At 45.3% G+C, this 19,370-nt stretch overlaps 3 protein-coding genes across 4 annotated transcripts; 1 reads left to right on the forward strand and 2 right to left on the reverse strand.

Moving 5' to 3' along the window:
• The first annotated feature begins 465 nt into the window (after positions 1 to 465).
• LOC143427357 (uncharacterized) lies at positions 466 to 1,244 on the forward strand. Its single transcript, XM_076901415.1, has 3 exons — positions 466 to 577; positions 691 to 855; positions 931 to 1,244. Exons 1-3 carry the CDS (start codon positions 466 to 468, stop codon positions 1,242 to 1,244), a joined length of 591 nt encoding a protein of 196 aa, XP_076757530.1.
• A 58-nt stretch (positions 1,245 to 1,302) lies between these two features.
• Positions 1,303 to 12,426, reverse strand: Tp53inp (Tumor protein p53 inducible nuclear protein). Of its 2 annotated transcripts, none has more exons than XM_076901366.1 (4): positions 12,270 to 12,426; positions 5,601 to 5,790; positions 4,685 to 5,076; positions 1,303 to 4,394 (listed from the first exon to the last, which is right to left on the reverse strand). In XM_076901366.1, the coding sequence occupies exons 2-4, from the start codon at positions 5,761 to 5,763 to the stop codon at positions 4,239 to 4,241; spliced, it is 711 nt and encodes a 236-aa protein (XP_076757481.1). In that variant the 5' UTR covers positions 5,764 to 5,790; positions 12,270 to 12,426; the 3' UTR covers positions 1,303 to 4,238. The 2 variants fall into 2 exon arrangements, with proteins under 2 accessions (XP_076757481.1, XP_076757482.1); XM_076901367.1 differs by lacking the exon at positions 12,270 to 12,426 and adding an exon at positions 10,815 to 10,944.
• A 3,343-nt stretch (positions 12,427 to 15,769) lies between these two features.
• On the reverse strand, positions 15,770 to 17,388 carry LOC143426663 (uncharacterized protein F13E9.13, mitochondrial). Its single transcript, XM_076900254.1, has 6 exons — positions 17,272 to 17,388; positions 16,885 to 16,967; positions 16,685 to 16,825; positions 16,262 to 16,461; positions 16,045 to 16,172; positions 15,770 to 15,969 (listed from the first exon to the last, which is right to left on the reverse strand). The coding sequence occupies exons 1-6, from the start codon at positions 17,345 to 17,347 to the stop codon at positions 15,770 to 15,772; spliced, it is 828 nt and encodes a 275-aa protein (XP_076756369.1). The 5' UTR covers positions 17,348 to 17,388.
• Between the last annotated feature and the right edge of the window lie 1,982 nt (positions 17,389 to 19,370).

The raw sequence follows: 19,370 nt of genomic DNA on the forward strand, positions 1-19,370 counted from the left end.
GCACATAGATATCGACAGCTATGTAGGTTATTATTTAATTAATTTTTGGAGCATACAGAAAGAAAAAGGCGCGATAATAATCTACATATGAATTAAGTGTTGTATCTCTGGCCTTCGTATATAATATAAGACTAATTAATTATAATACAGTAATTTACTTCGTTAATGATAGCGATGTGCGGCTGGTTTGAGCACTCTTTACAAAACTGACACCACCAGTCTTTCAGTAGTTTTCTCGATAAAACAGGAATTGTCCTTAATCATAATAAAAGTGTCCAAATTTCACCTATTAACTAAAACTTACTCGAATATATTGAACAATTCGTAAAGCCTCGCAGATAACAACTTCACTCTGTTTTCCGTGAAGTTGCCCGCAGATGTATAGCAACGTTCCACTTTTCTTCTCCTGCTGCTCGCCATTTTCAGAGAAGATGACAGAAACCCCGTCGAGGCTGAAAATGCGCGATGCAATCTAAATCCACGATCACCGTCAGCCGCGAGCCCGACGCCGATGAGTCGATGGAAGAGTCTGTCTTCGAGCAAATATGCGACACGATATTCGTCCTGATACCTGAAGGTCCGTCCCCTTTCTTAGAGACGCGAGCAGACAGAGTGCCAACCGTCGAAACGCGGTACTCATTCTACGAACTGGCCTCAGATGCGTATTTACGATAGGGTTCTATGACCTAGTGCCGCGGCTGAAGCAGCTGTTCCTAAGCTGGAGCCAGCTGGGCCCCGAGGACAGAGTACAATTGGACGCAAAGGTGGCCAACTGGTGTTGCCCCAACAGGCGGCAGCTATACAAACCTCTTCAGGAAGCGCTGGTTCGCTGGGAGACCGTGCAAGACACCCAAGGTTTGCTCTTAACCATAGTAGCTAATATCAAAAGAGGTAATCCCCTTTAGAGGAACGTTCGCAATTGAACAACAGGCGCTCCAGGTTGCGAGCCAGGCATGGTCTCGTTTTCCTGCGACCCTCAGCTGGAGGAGGAGCTGGTCAGCGTCATCTACAGCCTAGAGTTACTGTTCACGAAAAATCGTAGGAGCAGAGAAGTCGAGATGGACCACGAGATTGGTCGTCGCACGGAGCTCAGAAGAGAGGCGTCCCTGAATCTGAACTACGACGGGAATCTGCGGTCGATTCTCAGCCCAACGGACAGAATCCTCCATTCGGTTCATAGTTGCGGCTACATCGCTGAATTGAAGCGATCCGACGAGGAGCTGAGCGGCTACCTGACCAGTTAGCTGGTCTCGAAGGGAATGGAAGATCGAGTGACTTTAGAATTTTGTAGAACCCGCGCGGTTAGTGACATAAAATATTTTATTAATCATCGTTATAGGGTCAAGGTGTACGAGCATACATTCAAATAATATAAGTCGATCGTCTCGCAACGAAAGGTCCGGATCACAATGTCATCGACTCGATTCACGTAACAAGAATGCTACGGCATTCACCTTTCCCTCTTGGCCGTTCTTAATATATCGTATATTCTTTTTTTATCTTTTTTTCTTTTTATCGTTTTTCTTTTCTTCTCTGATATAATTATTACACAGCAATAATACGTCCAGGGCGAGCACTGTTCCTTTAACGAGAGACAGGTAGACGTTATACAATACGTGTACACATGAATCAATCGCGTTACGTTCCCCGCGGTCGTCTTTCGTCCTAGAATTTGTGCAGCTCTGTAAAAACACCGTCCACGGCGGGAACGTGGCCCTTTCTTCTCTTTCGTCACTTTTTAAATCTCTACAGAACACGTTACTTGAAACCAGAATGATTCAACGAGTTGCTCATCCCGTGCGGTCCCGTTTGTCCGTTTTCTCGTCTTCGATGCCAGAGAATCAGTTGAACGAGGAAGTTGGACGGGAACCCGGGTTATTCCAGCTCGCGTACGATCGGTTAAGTACTATTAGAACTAGCTGAATGGCGTCCCAGGCAGTCCCTGCGGCGAGAATCGCGGGAATGGTCGAGAATAACCAAAGTTCCCGTGAGATTTTCTTCTCTTTTTTTTTTTTTGTTTTTCGCTTGGTTTCGTCTTTTTTAGAAAAATTCGCAAATCTAGGACCACAGAGGAGAAAAGTTTCCCTGCTTGAAACACGATTAGCTATTCTCCTTGCGGAGGAGAGGGTCGTCCGAGGTCGAATTCAGTTTGAATCACAGCTGTCTGTAAACTATCATCCAATAGTTTGATTGGACGCGTCTATTGCTACTAGTTTTGGACGATCGTCCAGCTCGAGGGGCGCTGGTGAAGCAGCTCTTGGAAAAATACATCGGACAGTGGCTGTCCTGAGCTATGGTCTCGAATTCTCGCTTCTTCTTTTAAAGAGTTTTACCGTCTGGGGGCTATAAACGTGGCGCCGCCATTTTCTTCATAGAAGAAATCGTCTAGAGAGTTTTCGGCTGTCGGTGAACGTTGTGGGAGTTGGGGTACGGGGGGTGGGTATTGCACAATTTCGCGTGGCTACTTGGCTAACGTGGCTCCTCTCTCATCTACGAGGACGCGTCCGATTTTATAAAAAGTCCAATTCCAGGCGACATCGATCCCTTCTCGAGCATCTCCACCGTTCACCCCTTAAGAACGCTCGCGCGCGAGCTCTGACACCGATCAGCGTCGCGAGAGCAGCGTCCCTCGAAACTTTGGGACCACTCTGAGCACCGTGGAGAGTTCCAAGTGTCGGGTCGAAGTTGCTCTCGCTCTCGCGCGAGCGTTCTTAACAAATGTGGCTCGAGTGTCGCGCAGATCGCGATCACCGTACGAGATCGCAGTCGAGTGTGTGAACTCTTGATTAATCCTCGAAAAGAAAAGCGAATACTTCGAAATTTCGACGCGCTACAACGCGCATCACCTATATAGAAACCGATTCTCCCGCTGGAATCTGGTCGCAGCCCTGCCTCCTACCCCGGAAAAAGAAGGATCGACGCTGGCACCCCTGCGGCCACGGGGGAGGAGCCAGAGCTTTCTCGTCCACCGCTTCCGCTGCTTCTCGCTCATGCAACACGCGTGTCTTCCTACCTAATCGTTACGTTTAATAGTTTTATCGATATTCAGTTGATAGTATCATACCATATGTGCCGCTAAATAAATACATTTACTTTTGGAGCGTCCATCGTTAGGCGTCGCACGGACGTCGTCTTATCCACAACAGTTTATTGCTCAGCGAGTAACGTCGTGACATCGTTCCTTTGGGAGAAGAAAAAATCACGAGGTGACTGTGAGACGCCTATCGATGGACGACCCTGACCTATCAGCTTCCCTCGAAATCGCTCTGAACGTCTGTCCAGGTCGCGCGTTACCAATAACACAAGCTTACGGCTCTCCCATCTCATCGTCGTCGTCGCACTCGAGGTGTTCTACCATCGCGAAAGTCCAGCGCTAATTAATCGTAACGCGAACATAAAAGGCGTGGTCCCGATGTGAGTTTCTGGCCTTCCGTGTTCTCCAATCGGCATCGATTAACCGCAAAACTAAGCGTGGACCGTAAGCAAAGTGTCGGCTCGTCTTTCTTGGATTCGTGGGGTTTTTTTGGGGGGGGGTTTGGAGGAGTTGGAGGGATGGGAAAGCAATCGTTAGGGTGGGTGTTAATACGCTAAAAGTTACGCACCCGTTCGCTAATCAAGGGATGAAAGTCTTAAATAATAACTAAGGTTAAAGGTACGAGTGGAAACACAATTTGCCCGTACTAAATGGAGGCTAAAAATTGTACACAGGATCGAACCGAGTACCATACACGCGCCATTATACACGAGATATACTCTGAACGAGACTCTCACCGCGGACCAATTGGATACTTCCTCATACTTTCTTCCCGTTTCGGTCTCTCTTGTTTTCGCTCGCTGTCCTCCTCGAGCAACGCTCCACGCCAAGTTCCGAATACTCCTCTGCCTTAGCCTTCTTGGTACGAGTCAGAGCGGTGAAACGAAGAGGAATTCCTTGGAGCGTTTTCTACGCGAAAGGTGTGCGACACGTCCAAATAAAACGCGGCCAATTGTTACTTCTGTTTCGTCATTTTCTTTCTTCGAATGTTTTTCTCTTTGTTCCGAATTTTGGATGCTTTTACGCGCGTCGATAAGCAAAAACGTGACTGGAGTTGCAGGCTGAACGTCCCTTAATCGTTTCTTCGTCACTTCTTGCCGGGTTTGCTTCTTTTCCTAGTCCTTTCTGTAAACATACGTGCCGCGTCGCCTTTTCGCGTTTAGGAAGAAGGTATTTGAGTACACCTTGGCCTGAGATCGAATGACTAGCATTTCCGGTTGTTGTTCGCGCCACTGTTCTGGATACGCAAGCGGTCCTGGCGGCGTGGCCGCTTGCCTTTTACACTGAACACCTCCCTCAGCTTGTTACTCCTCTCCAGGCGGCCTCTCTTCAGCCCTTGGGTAGACCTCTTCTCGAGAACCTGCGCACAACGGTCAATAAAAATCATTTTACAACATCCCACTATCCTGAAAATTAATATTCCCCTATACTGCTATATCTTATCTCAGATAGGGACAGATTTGTTCAACTATTATACCGGGGACTTGTTATCTACAGTACACTTTGACAAGTACTCAAGCTGCACAATTATTAGCCGATAAATGAGACAGGTTTACACTCGAGATTGCGATCTTGGAAAGAAGTGGCGATCACAAAACTATTAGCCTTTTTGGAACCTCAAAATTCCAATTCAGCGGTAGAGTCAATCACCTTTTGTGCTGACCGGAGCTGGACTATCCTTTTCTCCGTTTGGTTACGGTTGACGGTGGGTCTTCCGTCGTGGATGGCTGGTCTACGGGTGGCTGGTTGTTCGTCCTCGCTTCTTCTGGGGTTACGTTCCGGCGAGGCCGCCGTTGCTGGAGCCTCGGAGACGACGCTGGGCAGAACGTCCTCCTCGGCGTTCTGCTCCTCCGGCGCGTCCGGCGTGGGCGGTGGGGTATCGGGGGCGACCGGAGACGCTGTGGCTCGGTACACGGACATACTGGGATGCTCGATCAGTAGGTCCTCTAGGGGTGATGTTTCTACGTTCACGGGGCCCGCCCGTGTGAAACATGCGGGTGGCGTTAAATACCACGACTCCTCCAGCGCCGTCGCGCCCTCAACTGTGGGTTCCAAAGTATACGCATCGTTAATCGTCACGTTTAATCTTTGGGATCGTTATGGGATTAAACTTGATATAATTTCTTTCAACTTGAGGAATACTTTCGGTGAAATTAACGTTTGTCGATAATGTAGGTATTTAGAAAACAGTTGCTAAAAAACTCTCTATCTTTGTAATTCCTCCTTTCCGAAGGAACTCTAGTTTATTTTCTACTGAGAATGCGATGCAGTGAATTGCACTTGAAATGGGATATATTTTTAATGGAATAGTAGCCCGTCGATAATGCAGGTATTAATGTACTTAATAAAAAAGCAGTCTATAAGGTAGGTATTTGTTACTTTGGTCGTAAAACAATCGTGTTAGTCGTGGTTTTTGTAAGTGGAAAGCAAGTGTTATCACGCTTTACACTCGAAGGAAACTAGTTTCTCTGTTGCGAGAAGCAGTCAAAGTGTAAACGCGCGAATTCCTCCAGCTTCTAACAAGCAAGGACTGTTTGAGGAGGCCATATTGCGAGAGTAGACGTACCAGCACGGTCAATGAGGATCCAGTCATCGCCCTCAACCTCCACCTGACTGAGCCTCGCCGTTACTCGAAGGGACTCCGGGGTTTCGTTATTGGACCCTTCCCGCGAATCCTGCGCGCCGGAGATATTACCTCCTAGTAAGTAGTTTGCCAAGCTGCTCAGCATCTTGACCGTCTTCTTGCCCTTCAGCGCCTGCAATACGAGCGAGTGAACGTTTACGACCGGATATTCATAGGGCTCTGGAAGTTGCTATACGAGGTCCGTTCCGCTGCATAATGGAGGGATCATGGGTCGTCTGCTGGTGTAAAATTCTTGATTATGGTTATAGGCAGAGGTAGAGGGAAAGAGGGGGAACGTGAAGCGTGAGTTTTTTGAGAAATTGCGTGGAGGGATCTTTGTACGCTTCTTGAAACTCGCGCGTAACTGGCCCCGTGCCATCCTCGATTACCTTCGCCGAATTCCGGGCGGTGTCACCAGTTTTTGTCGCGAACCTGCAAGCTGCTACGCGAAACGATACTTAATCGCGCACTCGCCACAAACAATTGTACAGCTGAACGCGATAGCCGATCGACAGAAGCCGCGGTTTTTATCACGCTATGGAACGCCTCGCAGTGCGTAGTAGAACGCTATCGGGACCATGGCCACCATGTTATAATTATTGCAGTCCGGTTGCGCGCACACGACACGAGGATCATCAGCGTTGAATTATGTAAGAAGACACGGCTGGTCGCGATAAATTTAATATCGTCGAATCCGATGGCGTCGCGTCGTTTTTCGAACGCGGTGGCGCGCTGTGGGGACATCCAAGGGCCTTGTAATTACTTTACGATCGTTGCGCAATGAAAAACAGTTACCGCGCGTGAGAACGGTTCACCTCACCGCCAATGGGACGCGGACAGTCGCGTTTCGTTATTTATCGAGTCGCTACCGTCGCCCATTCCGACTGCAAACCGCCTCGTCCGCTCTTTGCCTGCCTCAACGTCGAACTCTTCAAATACCGGATAAAACTCAGCGAAACGACGGAACAACCGCCTCCCAATTAATAACCTGACCTTAATTTACTTCTGATTACCAAGGCAGCCAATGCTAACCGCACGATCTCGAATTACCCGTTGCAAAATCAATTCTTCTCCAGTTTCTCCGTATTACCCCCCTGCGAGGTGCAAGTCGCCTCCTGTTAACCAGACGAACGTCGCTTTCCCCAATTCCGAACCGCTCGAATTTATCACCGCGTTACGTCAGACGCGAGGTGCCCCCCCTCGAAGAGACACGCAAATTAGCAACGGCTCGCGTTTCTTCAGCGACGCGGTAAACACGAAAGCCGTTCATCGACTTATCTCGCGTCAGCATCACCGGTTATAGCACGTCCCGGTCGCAACGATTCGACGCAGTCGAGCCGTTAAGTCCGTCTCGTTGTTCCTTCATTACGCCCCGACTGTCCCTCGCCGCGTAATTGTGTTAATGGTTCGGTTTTTGCGCTTTTCCTTTTACGACGCGGGATCCTTGGGACGACGCGTTACCTACGCGCTACACCTTTCTTTCTCCACCGTCGTATTCAACTATAAAGGCGACGTGACGCAACCGTTGAGCAAACGTTAAATTGGTGATCGACCAGCCCGTCCGTGATTAATTACCTGCTGGCACGCCTCGTGGCACGCTAGGTGAAAACGTCACTGTACACGCGGTATTAGCCGCCATGCGACTTGGCGCGGTTAATTATTCATCGAACATCTTATTGCTGGCACAGTTTGGCCATTGAACCCGGTATAATAAACCATAACTGCTTCGCTATCTGCGATATCGATAGCAGGATGGTCTAATCACGAAGAACTTGATACCGCTGCCTCGTGGCTATCTTCAAGGTGATCTCCATTGGCAATTATGCCTAGCGTGGTCGATGGTGGGACTTTGTCAGGCCAGCGCAATTAAAGTGCAATTAGTTACGGGCAGAATTGTGTGTTCCACGTTTAAACAGTTCCGTGGACCTTTTAGTACGATTGCAAACCGTCGTCACTTTTCTTCCGCTGCTCGAATCGCACTCTTTTGTTTCCAGCTATTCCTTCCACTCGTCCCCAGCGAAACACGCGTTATCTCACTCAGATATCGCGCGAATAACAAACGAGCCAGGGCTCCGCTCGTGTTCCACGTGAATCATAATCAGGCTAATCGCACTGGTTACCGTGGAGCCTTATCGTTGCGTCAGAAAAGTCACTGATTTCATCGCTGGAATTGTACCTCAGCGGTACTGCGACGTATCCCAGGCCCAACTGGCAGCCATTACCGCGTCACGCCGAAATAGTAATGGGATTATTGGTCCGTGGGGAGGTCCAACGTTGTCGCACTATTATTGGACGGATAGAACCGTGGTTCTAGCTTTAATACCCAGCCACGACTTATTCCACGTGTCGATAAAAGACGAACATTTAGCGGTAACCATTACGGTCAGGCCTTCTATCAATAATTTCACGGTTGGTAAATTAAGAACACGTTAATCTTAACTGGTGTACTCAACCTACTTTAACGGTCTTCAAGGCGTACAAATATTTTTTTATCGACGCTAAATGGATACTAAGCGTATATCGAACAGAATCCACGTGGAACATTCTCTTTTCTGTTTTTTTTTTAGTAGAGTTGGATCGCGTACGTTATTACATACCGTTGACAAATAAATAAATCGCACAGACGATTAGAATAAATCTGCTCGCTTCCCTTACGGTAAGTGAAGACTCGAATAAACACTTCCACCGAGAAGACAAACAGATTGGCGTCTGCAAATAGTCCCGCTCGCCCATCGATACTTTCTTTCTCCCCCGAGCAGCGAACCTTTCTTTCTCAATGGACCGTTCTGACAGAAAGAAACGCTCTCACTAATCTTATAGTCAACAATAAACTTCTTTCATTAGAACTGAACTCGATTCAGGTCCAATAATGGACGCGCCGACCGACCAGCCACGGCACCACAGCCTCGAAACGATGCTCCGTGGTCTTTTGAACGAGAAATCAAGTGAAATTAAACCGCCTCCCTCGAATGAATACCGAATCGAATCCCAACGAAGAAATTGCCTTACAATCTGCCTGGAACCGCCGCTCCGGCAGCGCAAGATTGCTCGGACGTCGAGTTAAGTAGGCGGAAGTGAATGTCACGAATGAGAGTGCACGCGCGTTTAATACGTATTCGGTACAGGTCGCGTTGGAAACGGAGGAAAAAGAAAAAAAGACCGTCCCGTTGGAACAAACATTCATCCTTCGACTTATGCAAATAATTTTGTCGCGTTACTTTTTTTCTTATACACGTTCTCCGTTTCATACCGCGTTTCATTCGCGCAAGGGAATTACCCTCCTTGGTTGGAACTCGTTCGGATTGTTACGCGATCCTGGTCTCTCGCACGTACCTCGGTTATAGGAGTAGCGATTTTTAGGCCAGTAAAACACGTTCATCGCTTCACTGCGCGCTAAACCAATAAAATTGAAATTTGCTTTCCCCGCTAGTTTTATTGTGCCACTGCATTCGAATACGGATACACACGAAACGCAAATATTTGCGCTCGAGCTCCTCCTCTTGTACATATATACATGTATAGTTGTGCTGGCAGACTTTATTCGCGGCGGAAAAAACCAAAGTAGATACCAAGCGTTACGCATGAATCGAGGAACGTTCCTAGTGCAAGATACTTTCTTCGTGTCTGCCTCGGTTGGGTCATCCTGTGCGTTAGAGTTGAACGTTTCCACTGGTCGATCCGAGTCAAGGGCCGTTCTTTCAGCTGGGATGAGACGAGACGAGACGATTTCACCGATCGCGGATTGCGAACACGCTGGTCAACTATCGTGCCTCGTGGAATTAGTTGCAGCGCAAAATGCAGTGACTCACGGTCCGACTGGTGATCCAAGGAGGCGATTGCAGCGAGCACGATTTTTAAGGCAATCGAACGCTAGTGTTTCTCTTCTCTCTTGCGAAGCTTCGATCAGAACGTTCGATGAATTTCGTGTGTCCTCTCTGCGATGGTCGAAGACTGATCGAGACCAGTTGAAAACCACTGCGCGATTAGCCTAAGATTTATTCGTTAAAGGACAAGCTGATCCCGGAAGCTTGAACGGAAGCTAATTCCGTCGGTTAGAAAAAAGTTCGCGTCAATTAACGCGCTTCGAAAATACCGAAGTTACGCGGAAACGTGTCGAACGCTCGAACCTCAGCCTTTTTGTTGCACGCGGTTTATTTGAAACGCAAATAGAGAGCGTGTCAACGGCCTTCTGTATAGCACATCGAATTATCGCAACCGTTTCCAAGAAATCCTCTTGAATGGGCTAGGTCGCCAACGACCAGTGCGGCGGCGTCCGCCAAACGAGACATTTCCGTTTTTATCTCGAAAAATTATGTAACGCGATAGTTTACATAAGAACAGAGCGGCGAGTTGCATCTGGCGAACGAAATGGCCGATTAATCGGGGTCAATGTGTTCGGACGCGTGACACCGACGCCGCTGGAAGGCCCGGATGGACGAGGAAGATGATGAAATTCCACGACCAGTTTGCCACAGGGGCCATCGATCGACAGCCAAATTCCAAGAGCTATCGAGACAATTCGAAAGACTTTGGTATCCTCGAGTGAACTCGATTGGTCAGAACGCGGTAAGCGGAAGAAAGCGTTGCTCTGTCAAAAATTGAGACAGTGCCTTCGCCCTGAACTTCACCGGTGGACCAAAATAGACCACCTTAGTCCGAAAAGCAGGTTTAGACAATATCAAGGATTCTATTACGTAAAGTACACGGTTTATCCGAGCGGTCTAATTTTGGATTAGTTTGGTTATTCAAGAACAGTAACGTGTCCCGCACAGAGTGCTACGAATTGTGCCAATACATCCTGAGTGGATGCGGGGAAACGTGCGCCACAGGAAACGCTTCGCTGGGATTTGCGTTCGCTGATATTCACGAGGAACTGCCTTATAATTAGACAATTTGTGTTTAGACTGCGTGTTTCGATTGCGTCACTCTTTAATTTAGATGACGCGAATAATTTCCAAAGAAATTAGTCCACCGATAGTGCGCTTCAGCCAAGCTAGTGGGGATTCTTCGCGAGGAAACTTAACGCTGCGACTGTTAACCGAAGTAACGTAACCGCGACAGTGCCTTGAACCGTCGATCATCGACAAGATCGAGGCACTAAAATTCGATATCGAAACGTCGATCGAACGTCCCCGTTAAAGCGTGCGATATTCTTACCGTGGCAGCCGCGGTGTCGCCAATGCGATGATCGTCGAACAAAGACCGACGGAGCAACGGACAGAGACGGCGGTACAACTGAGTCAACGCGATACTCCTCCGCTATCGTCATCTCTCCCCGTTAGAGGCTTTCTAGCAGTTCGAGTAAACAAAGTCGTTCGACGAGACGAAATCGCGTTACGGAGGCAGCCGAGAAAGAACTTTTCTTGCGTGGAACTTGTTACGCGTCAGTGTCACGACTCGCGTGGACGAGAGGACGCGGCGGTATCGGTGGTATACGAGAATAGACGCGTTGGCTCGGGCCACATGTCCGCGGATATTACACAATCGGTGCACGCGGATGGACGTGGGATCGTCGTACGAGCCGATGACAACCACTGGTCCCGTTTGCCCTTGCACTTCCAACAATCGGTCGGTTACCAGGCGCTGCTGCCACCGCATTGTTTCGATCGAATTATACGTGCTATACGGTCGTGTCCCGGGTCCCACACTCCCCGTCCTTCTTCTTTTCGTGCCCTATCGCGGCGCGCACAAAAAACGCGGCTCTACATCTTCGCACTTCGATCCTGACCGCGTTACAAGGCCGCTCTCCGTCCTCCTCTAATCACTTTCACGTACGTGGCCGCCCGGTCGGCAAGGTAGACCCCGTCCATTAAGGATTTACCGGCCGAATTATTACGCGCATAGTCCGTGCCGAAAAAGCTGGTGTTTCCCGTGTATTAGAGGCCTGGTGCACACATGTACAGGCTAGACGCGTTCAGGCAGCCTCTGTGACAACGACCTTGATCTCGAATTCGTGCGCTCTCTCTCTCTCTCTCTCTCTCTCTCTCTGTCTTTCTCTCTCTCGTACTCTCTTTCTCGCTCTACCATTCCAGGGGAGGACAGGGGACAAGTGGGCAGCGTAGCTTCGAGTAGTTTTCCTCCGATGCGGTAACGAACGTCGTTCAAGCATAGAGGCCTACGCACCAACAGACACGCTGCACCACGGACAATCGCTCACGCACACCCATACATGCATATAAACACGCAGTCGTACTTCTGACAGCGGTGAATATCCCTCTTCTCGTCCCGTTTCTTTACACTCGATGTTCCTCGCTTCACTCTCTCTCTCTCCCTCTCTCTCTCTCTCTCTTTCTCTCTGTCTCTCGCTCGCACGCTTCGCCACCCTCTTCATTCCGTTGCACTCACTCGCGATACGCACCGAGCGAACAGGGACGACTGCGAACAAACGAACGGATAGGCCGAGAGAAGAGAGGTCCTAGCGGCTTCCCAACAGTGTTTTACACCTCGATCCCGGCAAGTACAGGATTATTGTCGCCGTGTGTATCGGGGGCTCGCGCGACGTCGCGGGGGTATCGTTGACCTCTCTCGGGGTAGAAACAGAAGCGACGTGTGTTGTGCAGAGAAAGAAAGAGGAGGAATAAGAAGTGTATGAAGAGAAAAGGATCCACTCGCCTGAACAGTGTTGCGTTTGAGGAGCCGTGGTAGCAACTGCCCGCAGTAATAGTCGTCAGCTGATTTCGACTGGCTGGCTGGCTGGCTGGGCAGTCAAGCCGTTGCTGAGGGGCGAGAGCCGAGGTAGAGACCGGTGGTGGGATGGCCTATTGGTGGGAGAGGGCTTTTAAAGCGATATCAGGGGCGTACTATCGCGTGATCCCTGGTGCCCCTTTCGCATCGATCACCTCCACGCTATTTTCTTCGCCCCATCTCGCCGCAATCCGTTATCAAAATCGTAAAACTCACTAATCCGGTGTTAGATAAACCGTAATCTCGACGTGAAATTATCGCCTGCACGAGGTTCATGAACTTGTTGTTTACAGGGAACTGTTTACCAATTTGGTCATGCTTTTTCTCCGAATGTAGATTCATTTATCGCGCAATTAAGAATGTTGCTTGTCTTTAAGAGATAAAACGAGAGATAAAGGTTACGAAGGAATGGGGAAATCGTACACGGAATAAGACCTACGAAATTGCTGCAGATGCAGGAAGTGGAAAATCAATGAAGGGCTACATGTCACGGTGCTGGCAATGAAAGGGTCTTTGTTCAAAATATACAACACGGTGATAACTCAGCCCGTTAATGCTACTGTCGCTTAAACTACGAGTGATGTATCGTGTCGTCCCTCCAAGAAATCCATTTCTCCTAACGATAAATATTGCAACACCCTAACGGGGAACGCGATCCTAAGTACGAGAAAGGAATGCAGTCGATACTGTAACGAATTTGGGAAATCGTGGGAATTCGAGAACAACGCAAAACGTATTTCGAGTGATTTTTATTTTTACACCGACCTTCATCTTGGCCGTTCAGAATTCGCACTCGGACACGTGCGAACTTTTAACAATGTTCACTGACGTAACAGAGCGATCTTTCGTAATTTAACGAGACGGTAAGTATTTTTACAAACGCGTTTACGAGGAGCTCGACGCGTATAGCCAAGATTCGAGGGAATTTAATGGGGGGGGCCTGGCGACTTATTGTTCCGGCAGTGAACAAATCGTGGGTAGGGGAACGCTCAGCCGGGCGAACAGCTGCTGGTCGCTGTTAACGTTGGGACACTTGGAAAACTTACTTTTTGCCTAGAGTCTATTAAATTTCCGTTATTTCGTCAAAACCAGGTACCGTTCGACGAGGTCGAAAATCAGCAGCGCGAGGAACAAAAGAACCCCGTCTTGGGATCGAGCTGCTAATTATCCTTGGCCATTACGCTCTCCTCGGAACAAAGTACTTAGTTTCATTTAGCTCGCAGCGACATCGCTGCCCATAGTGGCGAGATGGCATCATATGTAGCAGTGCTTCTCAAAACGAAGTGAGGTTACCTAACCTGGCTGAAGAGAAATCTGTTCTCGAGACGTTAAAACGCACGTATAATATTGCAAAACTTAAGATACGATCCCTGCTCGTAGCCAAGCGAGCTTCCAATTATCTGCGATACATTTCTGAAGAACAATTACAACCACGGAACGATCGGGAGTAATAATCGCAATGGTGTAATACCTCGTTGCCAATCGAGCGTACAGCGTACGATATTTATTCGTCAGAGCAGAGGCGATTCGTAAAATCGAACGTAATCTTATCGTTTGCTGGGGATCGAGATTGGAGAGGTTATGAACGATGCGCGCGCCACTTTTCCTTGCTGAAATATGGACGAGCGCATAACCCACTGCGCGAGGAATTAGACGAGTCCAGTTCGAGGCGGAATGAAAATGGATTTTATAGACGGTGAATGAGACTCGGATCGGGATACCACTGTTGAACAGTAGCATAGTGGCAGTCTGACCGGCTGATGAGACGCCTGCGCGAGTCGACCCTGTCAATACTGTTTGGGGGTTCCCTCCATTTCCCTGTTGGATTGATACGAGTCAATGCACGGCAGTAACCAAGCGTGCATGAAAAACTTTTTCTTCCCTACGACCCAGTAACGCGTACTTCACTTTTGGCGTTGATTTTCTCGATTAAAAATAAGGCTTCGTTGACACTCAGTGATCGAACGAATTATTTTTAGGCTTAACGAATGCATCTCTGAGAACGGATATCGATTCGATCTCGTTTGCATTTCAATTTACATAAGTCTGGTTGCATCGTCGATGGTGAAACGCATGGGCAACAAAAAAGTACATTTTTTCACGCTGCGGCACGAAAGATACGTGTAAAAAGAGATAATTTAATGGCAGGGAAAGACGAGAATAAAGTTGCGATAAAAACGCGTAAGGGGATCTTATTTCGGTGTTTCGTTTTTTGCGCGAAGAATATTATTAATAACATTTAGCTTGGCAATAATGATGATGTGCAGAAATTTGTAACGCGTTAAGTGGAAAACTATATTGTGCATGATATACGTTATTACTAATTTAATTCGAATGACAGCATTTTTTATAAATAATTTATACATCTACACATATATCTATATAAATATAAGTGATTTATTTATCAACAAGAAATATACACGCGAAGATAGAACTTTTTCTTTGGCACGCTCCTAGTATCACAAGCATTGACGTCTTCATTTGGCACAAACCACGGAAAACGTGATATCGTTCCAATTTCGTTCATAATTTACAGCTTAATATCCACGAGGAATTCCTAAGATGTTAAAATAATTCTGCTATTTCTAGAACAGCTTCAGAATGATTAAAAAAATTCTGTATCACATTATTCCTGAATTATTAATAAATTTCTCAAGAGGATCCATGTAATTCTTTCTCATCTTCTTAAAGGAATGATAAAAATCGGGTTTCAACTTATTTTATACGTCATTTAATGCTGCTTTATATTATATCTTCGATCCAAATAACTACCCTAGTACCTACAGATATAAAAAGTGTATTCCTATACGAATTAATTCTTCTTCTATGGAAATTATCATATATACAATTATCATTCTTCGTTAGAGTAAGTTCTAGTATGGCTTTCAATGCGTTTTTGCTATCATCGTAGTCACTTGAAATGCTGGAACTATAGTACAATGAACCACGTCTTCAACTTCATGGTTTTATACTTTGTAGCAGATAAATGAGCAAAGATAATGAGTTTCTTTCTTTAATTCTCTGTAAAGCGATAAAATTGTTCTTTTTTTTTCACATTGAACTAATCTCTGGATGAAAAGTTTCGAAGAACGTAACTTATGGTACTATAACAATAAATTCGACCCGAGATCCAAGGTTTATACCCCGCCATTAAAAACCTATTCAAGCACTGTATAGGACAGGTTCCGCGAAACCGGTTACGAGTGTTTCCGCTTTACCTTATGATTAATTTTTTCCTTGCCTTGCGATCAATTTTACATGCATCTTCAATTGTCATCGATTGTCATGACGGCAAACTTGTTTTATTGTCAGAGAATAAAAAAAAAAACTTACTTGTTACAGCCATACGGTGTATAGTTTAATTACAATTGAAAAAACAAGTAAAAAATAGAGAACTATGCGTTTTACAATCATGTTAAGCGCAAGTATTACATGTCATTTTGCAGCTTTTTGTATTCTCTCATAAAATTTGTCACTCTTTCTCTGTCAACCTTGTTTTCCCAGATCCCATCAACTTTGAAATGTGATCCAATAATCACTGCATCGGAGGATAAGTAATCTTCCAAGTTGCTTTTTGTAACACCAGAGCCAATAAGGACAGGTTGTTCTTTAGTGGCCTGTTTAACTTCTGAACAACACGATTTTGTGTCCATGATAATAAAACAGTGAAAATGAGAGAAAATTTGTTAACACCAATGGATACCTGCAAGCTCTGATGCATCAGTTGGGTCGCCTGTTGATGTTCCTGTCAATACTATTCCATCAGCCAAGAAAAATTTCGCTGCTTTTACTGTCTCTGATAAACTTACATCAGCAGTGATCGCATGCGAACTGCAGAGACAAAGTGTGCGTTATGCTAGATTAACAGTAAAAAAGAAGACTAAGAAATTTATATTCCTCTCGAAGTGTCGACAAATCACCTATGCTTTTTTTTAACGTCAGCGAAAACAAGAATGTCATCAGCGTCAATTAGTCGTCTGTATCTCAATAAAGAGCCAGCGCATGCATCTGTGAAACCTTCATCCGCAATATGAGAGAAGACGAACCCTTCGGCTCTAATAAATTGGAATCCAGCTGCCTTTGCTACAGCTATTGCTTCTTTGTTACATCCTGCTAAAATCTATTTTTTCCTGTTTTTTTCTTTTGTGTTTTTCTCGAGTGACTAATTGTTATAGAATTCGTATACGAATTGTTGAATTTATTGACATTAAAAATGGCGGCGTTCACTCTGTTTTATCGACGCAAACACGTGGCTGCAGTCAGTCGTCTAATGGCAAGTGGCTTCATCCGGTACCACCATCGTGTTTGCGTTGGTAAAGTAGAATTTGGCCAACTAATTTTACCTGTACTCCGCAAGGAATGTTATCTGGTAACACTTTTTTAATTTCCGTGCAAATTCTAGTCATCATTGATGTAATCTCAGGAGTTAAATTGTTGGGTCTTACGTATGGAACATCGTGCATATTCTCTACTAGGATACCGTGCTTAAATTTAAGTATAATAATTAATTAAATGACAGAGCAACATTCTCAGCAGAACTTACGATATCGCAATCTCTGTAAATTATCGCTTCGTTCACTGCATCGCTGATAATTTGTTTAGTATTACCATTATACAAAGGTGTTCCTGAAATGTATTATTCCACCGGTTAAGGTTTAACAAAATGCAAAATTATCGAACGAATAATAAATAACTTGCTGTCAAAAACATGTTTTCCATGCGACGTATTTTTTTCTAGATACTGTTAACTTGTTGACTTGTAGTGTCAAAAACAGACTGTTCCGAGAGATACTAATTATACTGATACTTGAAAATCAACAATGATAAAACCAGCAAACAAATTTATTCACTGTAAACCCTTTGGTATTTGAAATATTCTAAGTTCCCACTCTTTATCTTAACTTATATATTTTTAATGGAAGTTCGGTACCAGGCAGTGCATTCACGTGTACCATTCCGATGACAGAGCACTTCACTTTGTTGAAAAGTTTATGAAATCGCGACATATTCGTAAAATAAATTGTTCGTTTCACAGTCACTTGAAAAAATCACAATTATAGATACGACGGTGATATGTCTGAATTCTAAAGAATTCAGGAAGAATTTAAGAATCTAAAGAACTCTGGATCGAATAATCAGTTCTCGTGCATCGATAAGATTGCTTTATCGTTATTAAATTATTGAGGTTAGAAAAAGAGGCGCGAACTATTGTGTAGCAGCTGATTCATGTAAGAATCTAGAATGAGCATGAAATTCGTCATACCGCTCACATATTTTTATGCATTTTTATTGCACACCCTGTAAAATAAGATATACAAACAAATACTGGTAGAGGATTCAGCATAGTATAATATTTTAGATTAGCTTTCGACATTTAGGTTAATAATTTAAACGAATGCATGGTTTAGCCATGATAAGGCAACCATAGGTAAGTTATAGCATAGATGAGTTTTCAGAATGCTCTACAATATCGATCGTGCAAACGAGTAAAGGTTCAGTTATGCTCCCTACAATTTACAACTGGACTTAATTACCGAAATCGATAATGTAGGAAGTTATTTTTCTTAAGAATTCACCACCACTTTCACGCTTGCGTTTCGATTTTGAAAGAAAAAAAAAAGAGAGAGTGAGAGAGAGAACAACTTCGAAAAAGAATAATTTCAGACATCCAACTGCGATCCAACGGCGATTCAGCGACGAACGTAAAAATGAACTTAAACTATATCTTATTCTTTAATTATATTATCTATAGTCCAATTTAAAGCTTCAAAGTTCTTGTCAAGACTTTCAAAATGTAAATTGTACTGTAAAAGACTTAACACTAGTACTACCCGCCATTAAAGTATTCTAAGTTCTTTAAAATATATCAAATATATCAAACTTTGGTAGATAAAAACAAAAATGTCAAAAATGGAATGTATTAAATTTCTATAACAAGTTTATATATGGCAGTCACTTCGACTGGTTTGGTAGTACTAGTGTTAAGTCTGCGTAGTCCTTAGCATGATATCGTTTTGGAGAGCGCAATCTCTCGAAAACGTTACCAAGTATCCAGGTCCACCACGTGGAGGTGACTACGCAGGGACCCAATGCAATTCAAATTCTAATTTAATTAACATTTGATCAGTGTCTCCACCATCAGTGCACCCACCATCGGTGCTTCCATTATTAAAAAATCCACCACGGCGCTTGCACCATCAGCGCCTCCACCATAAGAGCATTCACCACCGGCGCCTCCACCATGAAAGCATCCACTACAGGTGCTTCCACCATTAGAGCACCCACTACTTGCGCCTTCACCATTAGAGCTTCATCCACTACCCGATGCCTCCACCACTAGCACCTCCACTATTTGAAAATCCAATGTGGCGCCTCCATCATCATAGCCACCACGGCGTTTCCACTATTTTAAGATCCACCACGACGCTTCTACTATTTTAAAATCCACCACAGCGCTTCCACCATCAGCGTCTCCACCATTGAAGCATCCGAAATCGGTGGCTCCACCATCAGAGGCATTACTATCGGTGCCTCCACCATTAGAAAATCCATCATGGCGCATCCACCATTAGAGCATCCACCATTAACGCCTCCACCATTAGACCATTCGTCATTAGTGCCTCCACCACTGGCATCTTCATTGAAGCATCCGTTATGGTTGGTTACCCCCTACTACATCAGTAACTCGCGTCCTATACCGATCGTGGCTCGACGGGGACTGAAGTTATGCCAATCAAGCGTTACGAATGTCCCCACTTTTGGGTTCCCCTACTACCTACGGTAGGTTACAGTTGACTGTAACCATATACCTATGGGCGTTCTTGTGTAGAAATCATTTATTTTATTAATTTTTGCAGTTTTAATGCAATTTTATGCTTCGAAGAATCTAGTGTAGTATCATGTATGATGTAATTTATGTAAAACACAGTTATATTCACATATTTATAAGATAATTGTCTATTGATCGCCAAATTTCTTAATCGAAATTTTATTGTTATATTTAATTTTCATTAATGCTGTATCGATATT

The sequence above is a fragment of the Xylocopa sonorina genome, chromosome 9, assembly GCF_050948175.1.
Source record: "Xylocopa sonorina isolate GNS202 chromosome 9, iyXylSono1_principal, whole genome shotgun sequence".
Classification (NCBI taxonomy): Eukaryota; Metazoa; Arthropoda; class Insecta; order Hymenoptera; family Apidae; genus Xylocopa; species Xylocopa sonorina.

What these genes read in the sequence shown, in the direction of transcription:
- LOC143427357 (XM_076901415.1), top strand. Translation starts at nt 466, where the DNA reads ATGCAATCTAAATCCACGATCACCGTCAGCCGCGAGCCCGACGCCGAT. An exon ending in ATTCGTCCTGATACCTGAAG is followed by an intron (nt 578 to 690) that starts GTCCGTCCCCTT and finishes TCTATGACCTAG; the next exon opens with TGCCGCGGCTGAAGCAGCTG. An exon ending in GACCGTGCAAGACACCCAAG is followed by an intron (nt 856 to 930) that starts GTTTGCTCTTAA and finishes ATTGAACAACAG; the next exon opens with GCGCTCCAGGTTGCGAGCCA.
- Tp53inp (XM_076901366.1), bottom strand. Translation starts at nt 5,763, where the DNA reads ATGCTGAGCAGCTTGGCAAACTACTTACTAGGAGGTAATATCTCCGGC. An exon ending in GATCCTCATTGACCGTGCTG is followed by an intron (nt 5,077 to 5,600) that starts GTACGTCTACTC and finishes TGGAACCCACAG; the next exon opens with TTGAGGGCGCGACGGCGCTG. An exon ending in AGCTCCGGTCAGCACAAAAG is followed by an intron (nt 4,395 to 4,684) that starts GTGATTGACTCT and finishes CGTTGTGCGCAG; the next exon opens with GTTCTCGAGAAGAGGTCTAC.
- LOC143426663 (XM_076900254.1), bottom strand. Translation starts at nt 17,347, where the DNA reads ATGTCGCGATTTCATAAACTTTTCAACAAAGTGAAGTGCTCTGTCATC. An exon ending in ACACGTGAATGCACTGCCTG is followed by an intron (nt 16,968 to 17,271) that starts GTACCGAACTTC and finishes AATACATTTCAG; the next exon opens with GAACACCTTTGTATAATGGT. An exon ending in TTTACAGAGATTGCGATATC is followed by an intron (nt 16,826 to 16,884) that starts GTAAGTTCTGCT and finishes CTTAAATTTAAG; the next exon opens with CACGGTATCCTAGTAGAGAA.